Below are 6,000 nucleotides of genomic sequence, written 5' to 3' on the forward strand. Positions count from 1 at the left end.
TACTGAGCCAAGCTGACAAATTAAAGAGTAGTAAATCACCTGGACCAGATGGCATACATCCAAGGGTACTCAAAGAACTTAAGCATGAAATTGCTGATCTGCTGTTAGTAATATGCAACCTGTCGTTAAAATCGTCTTTAGTACCTGAAGATTAGAGGGTGGCCAATGTGACACCGATTTTTAAAAAGGATTCCGGGGGTGATCCGGGAAATTACATACTAGTAAGCATGACATCAGTACCGGGCAAAATAGTCGGAACTATAAAGAATAAAATTACAGAACACATAGACAAGCATGGTTTAATGGGACAAGAGTCAGCATGGGTTCAGCCAAAGGAAGTCTTGCCTCACCAATTTGCTTCATTTCTTTGAAGGCATGAATAAACATGTGGATAAAAGTAAGCCGGTTGATGTAGTGTATCTAGATTTTCAGAAAGCTTTTGATAAAGTTCTTCATAGGAGACTCCTGAGAAAATTAGAGTCGGATAGGAGAGAAGGGTTCTGGTGTGGGTTAGGAATTGGTTATTGGACAGGAAACAGTGGGTAGGGTTAAGTGGTCATTTTAATGAAGGAGGGTGAACAGTGGAGTGCCACAGAGATCAGTACTGGGACCAGTACTAAATGATATGGAAATCGTAATGATGAGAGAGGTGATTGAATTTGCATATGGCACAAAACTATTCAGGGTTGTTGCTGGAAGACCCTAGGAAACTGGAAGACTGGGCATCCAAATAGCAGATGAAATTTAATATGGACAAATGCAAGGTGATGCACATTGGAAAGAATAATCCGAATCATAGTTACCTGATGCTAGGGGGTCAGCAACCAAGAAAAATGTGTCGTTGTAGATAATACACTGAAATCTTCTGCTCAGTGTGCGGTGGCGGCCAAAAAACCAAACAGGATACTAGGAATTATTAGGAAAGGTATGGTGAATAAGACTGAAAATACTATAATGCCTTTGTATCGCTTCATGGTGCGACCGCACCTTGAGTATTGCATTCAGTTCTGGTCACTGCATCTCAAAAAAGATATAGTGGAATTAGAAAAGGTTCAAAAAAGAGTGACCAAAATGATAAGAGATTTGAACTCCTCTCGTATGGGGAAAGTCTAAAGAGGTTAGGGCTCTTCAGCTTGGAAAAGAGACAGATGAAGGAGGTATGTTTGAGGTCTACAGAATCCTGAGTGGTGTAGAATGATTTTTTACTCATTCCAAAAGTACAAAGACCAGGGGACACTCAAGGAAGTTACATGGAAATACTTTTCAAACAAATAGGAGGAAATATTTTTTTCACTCAACAAATAGTTAAGCTCTGAAACTCACTGTAGGAGGATGTGGTAACAGCAGTTAGCGTAACTGGGTTTAAATAAGGTTTGGACAAGTTCCTGAAGGAAAAGAGTCCATAATCTGCTATTGAGACAGACATGGGGAAGCAACTGCTTGCCCCGGGATTGGTAGCATGGAATGTTACCACTATTTGGGTTTCTGCCAGTTACTTGTGACGTGGCTTGGCCACTGTTGGAAACAGGATTCTGGGCTTGAGGGACCATTAGTCTGACCCAGATTGGCTACTCTTATGTTCTTTATGTTGTGTTTTTCTTTTCAGGGATTTTATTTCTTTTGGAGGAGGGGGGGCTTTCTTGTTTATTTGTGGGGTTTTGCCTCTTTTTTTTCCTTCCCCCTACCCCCAACTACTTATTTCCATCCCTGTAATATCTCTTCTATATACTATGGAGGTAGCAGCGGCCCTGTGATGTTATGGCTTCACTTACGCTAGGGTTAATTGGTGGCTCGTCTGGAACCTATAACAGCAGGAAAACACCAGGCATATTTTAAAAGAAATGCTAAAAGTAAAAAAAAATAAATCTTGTAGTTTTTGTTTCTCCAAAAGAGGCTTAAAATGGATTACAAAAGAACACTAAAGTACCACTCAACTGCCCAGTACAAAATAGATGCATATTTTAGCATGGGGTAATATATGGTAATGCTAAATGAACCTTCTTATGGGAAGTGATCATATTAGGGTAAATGTCAAATGGGGTTGAGAGAAGCTCAGATCCTGGATCTGGTAGCACTAGTTTTCTGTCCTTCAGTGGAGAAGAGCTAAGAGGAAGCATTCGTTCATTTCCAGTACGATGTGACTGCTTGTTTGATCAATCTCTTTGTTGCTATAAAACCTGTCCTTTTGAAATCTGATGTCACAGTATCAAGCAGAACAGATCTTAAGCACTAATGCTCTTAGAAATCTGAGGCAGCAACTTTGGGAAAGGGGAAATGGGACATTGATATACCGCCTTTCTGAGGTTTTTGCAACTACATTCAAAACGGTTTACATATATTCAGGTACTTATTTTGGGATCCTATTAGATTGTGTTTGCCAAATAGTTTGATGTGACTGTTCATTACATACTGCTCTAAGGGGTCCTTTTACCAAGCTGTGGTAAAAAGGTCCCTGCGCTAGCAGTGGGGCCCTTTTTCCCACAGTGGGAAAAAAGGCCAAAAAATGGTATTGCCATGCGGTAAGATTTCACTTACCACATGGCAATGTGGGGGGAACTCTGAATGCCACCCATTGAGGTTGCATTAAGGGCTCCCACGCTAACCTAGCGGTAACTGGGTAGTGTGTGGTGCTGCCCAATTACCGTCAGGTTAGTGTTGTGCTAGCATGGCAATTGGCGCGCGCTGGGGCTGGAACTACTTGCAAACACCTGCGTTTGGCCAGCGCAGTTCCAGATTAGCATGTGGTAAGCCTGCGTTGGGTTTACCGCTGCTCTTTAAAAGGGGCCCCTAAGTGTCTTTAGTGCTAGGAACACATAAATAAGGCCACTTTAAAATGCTTAAGAGAGCCTTGGCATCATGTTGCAGATTAGTAAAGCATTTTTTTTTTGTTACATTTGTACCCTGTGCTTTCCCACTCATAGTAGTTTCAGTGCGGCTTACATATTGTATACAGGTACTTATTTGTACCTGGGGCAATGGAGGGTTAAGTGACTTGCCCAGAGTCACAAGGAGCTGCCTGTGCCTGCAGTGGTAACCGAACCCAGTTCCCCAGGACCAAAGTCCACCACACTAACCACTAGGCCACTCCTTCATTTCAAGTATTGTGTTAATGTTTTGCAACTCTATATTTAAAATGAAAAAAAAAAACCCTGTAGTTTTTAATGAAAAGGTGCTACATGCACCATATGCAGAAACCTGCTTTTGTGCACTGCAAAGGCAATACTCTGCTTTTATGATATAGAAAATAAAAGAATTAGCTTGCATAGATTTCATGTGCCTTTTAGAAGTACCTTCAGTTGTGCCAGTAGTAAGACATTTAAGTAATATGCAATATCTAGGTTAAGCTCTGTGTGTTTTTATTTCAGGTACAATTTTGTCATGTTGGCTTTGTCGCTCACCTTTTTGTGCATCTCCTACTACTTGACTAGCTGGTTGGGCAGCATGGGCTTCATCCTAGCAAACTGCTTTAACATGGGTCTTCGCATAGGACACAGCGTTCACTACATCTACAGATACTACAGAGAGAGCTTCTGCAGACCTCTGAGAGGCCTTCTGTTTTCACCATTGCTCATTCTGGTTTATCTAATCAGCGGCATCCTCACAGGCTTTTCAGAGGTACCTTCAGATTCTTTTTTTATTCACGTGCACCACCCCTAATCCCCCGACCCTTTTTCTTTTTACTTTGCAGTCATGGCTGTGGAGTCGGAGTCAGCAAAAATGTACTGACTCCAGCTTCAAAATAAAAGCTTTATAGTCTATGATAAATTTATTATTTTATATATCGAATGTTATATCCTTTATACTTATATAATATATCAAATATGACACACTTATATAAGTTATCTTTATTAGTACTTTAGAGCCAGTACAAAAAATTTAAAGCCTGATATAAGTAGGAGTCGGAGAGTAGAAAAATAGAGGAGTTGAAGGTCAAAGATTTGGTGTACAGACTCCATAGCCCTGTTTGCAGTGTTTGAAACACTGTAGGTGTTGATTGTGTGGTAGTGGGAATCTTTCAAAATTTTGCTATTCTTGACCATTCGTTTACTGTAGTAAAATAGTGTCTCGGTGACAAATCAGTATATGTTCTCATGTCTATTCTTTTTTGCTACCAGCTCACAGGTTTCATAGGCCCTCCCACCAGCTGCTTGCAAGAGCTTAACAGGAAGCAAAATATTAAAATGACTATAGAAACAAGGTTCTGATAAATGTTTGTATTACTTGTGTCACTTGGAGAATCAGAAGATGGGGAAGTTGAAGAATTGTTTGGCTGCCATTGGGAGATGACTCCACTGTAATTGGGTTACCAAATAGTAAAGCTAATGCATGTTACTTTGTCCACACTAGCCATTGTTGAATAGTTTTATTTTGTAATGTGTTTACAGCAATGAGCTTAGAAACTGACCCATTGCTTTCTTCGAAAAGGAAGCAATAGAAATGTATAAAGCCACAGATAGAGCCACAAGTCTGAGCCAATGTTCAGAGGAAGTGGAACAAGTAAAAGTGAATCGATTCTTTTTTACTCTTTCAAAAAAGTACCAAAACTAGGGGGCACTCAAGTAAGTTATATGGAAATACTTTTAAAACAAAAAATGGAGGAAATATTTTTTTCATTCAGTGAATAGTTAAGCTCTGGAACTCTGCCGGAAGATATAGTAACAGTGGTTAGAGTATCTGGGTTTAAAAAAAGGTCTGGACAAGTTCCCGGAGGAAAAGTCCATAGACTGCTGTTGAGACAGACATGGGGAAGCCACTGCTTGTCCTGGGATCAGTAGCATGGAATGTTGCTACTGTTTGTGTTTCTGCCAGGTACTTGACCTGGATTGGGCACTGTTGGAAACAGGATACTGGGCTAGATGGACCATTGGTCTGACCCAGTATGGCTGTTCTTATGTTCTTACTCAGTGACCTGACACGACCTATGTTTTGGTGAATGCCTGTGTCGGGGGTCAGATATAATCACAGCACAATATCTTCTCCTTCAAGTCTTCACCCAATAGCAACAAGTGAATAGATTGAATTTTCTTCTATCCAGTGGGTTGGAATCAGAATGAAACTTGGGTTCTTTATATCAGAATCCTTCAAACTCACACCTGAAAGGGAACCCATCTTTCAAGATTGTGCTATAATTGTACCTGTACCAGGACTGCAGACCTACTACACACGATGATTAAATGTAAGGGTGTTGGCCAGAAACATGCCAAACCGTATAGTTAGTTTTGTGTTGGGGCACTAACATATTGACCTCTTAATAACTTAATATTTTTTTTCTTTCTTATAGGCATTTCTGTGTTGCGATAAGGGCTGGCTTTCAAGACTAATACACATTGCTGTAGGCAGTGTATGCATTGTTGCAACTCTTATCACAATTGTGTTCACGGAGACTAAACTAGTTCATTTTATTAGAACACAGCTCTTGTCGAGATACACCAAAAAAGAAACATAAATATTGATACTGAATTGTGCTTTAACAGCACGGAATAAGCTACAAGCCATCAATCAGCTTGCAATTCCTGTACTCATACAGCTTTGGAATTGTATGCTGAGACTCTGCACTGCGAGAGCTGAAGGAGGAATAAGCCTTATAAAAATGGGTTATACATATACAGCTAACTATTGTAGGGACTCCAAGAACACTTGACAGCATCAGCAAATGAAGGTAAATGTCAGTCTCCATCCTTAACATGGGCCAAGTGTTCTGATGAATAGAAGGACTGAATAGGAATCCATCAGCCCATGCAGAGAAGGAAGCAATAGAATTTGGAAAATAAGAAAAAAAACCTCTGAAGAACTGGATCCGCAAACATGGAAAAAGTGGCAAAAAATACAAATGCATCAGGAAATGCAAAGTGTTACTTCAGGAATCGGGTTTTGATCAACATAAAACAAAAAGAGGGGAGAACTTTAAACCTAAGGATGAGAGCTTTCCAGTTACAGCACCATGGCAGTAGACTATCACTATGGACAAGATGGTTTACATCCAGCATAGAAAAAATAAAA

The 6,000-nt window shown here is 40.2% G+C and overlaps 1 protein-coding gene across 2 annotated transcripts in view; it reads left to right on the forward strand.

The window, feature by feature from the left end:
• Window positions 1–5,774, forward strand: part of RFT1 (RFT1 homolog) — a 48,010-nt gene extending 42,236 nt beyond the window's left edge. For both annotated transcript variants that reach the window (XM_030207245.1, XM_030207246.1), the window contains 2 exons: window positions 3,366–3,615; window positions 5,282–5,774. In XM_030207245.1, coding sequence (XP_030063105.1) covers window positions 3,366–3,615; window positions 5,282–5,446 — 415 coding nt within the window. In that variant the 3' untranslated portion in view covers window positions 5,447–5,774. The remainder of the gene's footprint in view (window positions 1–3,365; window positions 3,616–5,281) is intronic.
• Window positions 5,775–6,000: the final 226 nt, after the last annotated feature.

Source organism: Microcaecilia unicolor, chromosome 6 (assembly GCF_901765095.1).
Source record: "Microcaecilia unicolor chromosome 6, aMicUni1.1, whole genome shotgun sequence".
Classification (NCBI taxonomy): domain Eukaryota; kingdom Metazoa; phylum Chordata; class Amphibia; order Gymnophiona; family Siphonopidae; genus Microcaecilia; species Microcaecilia unicolor.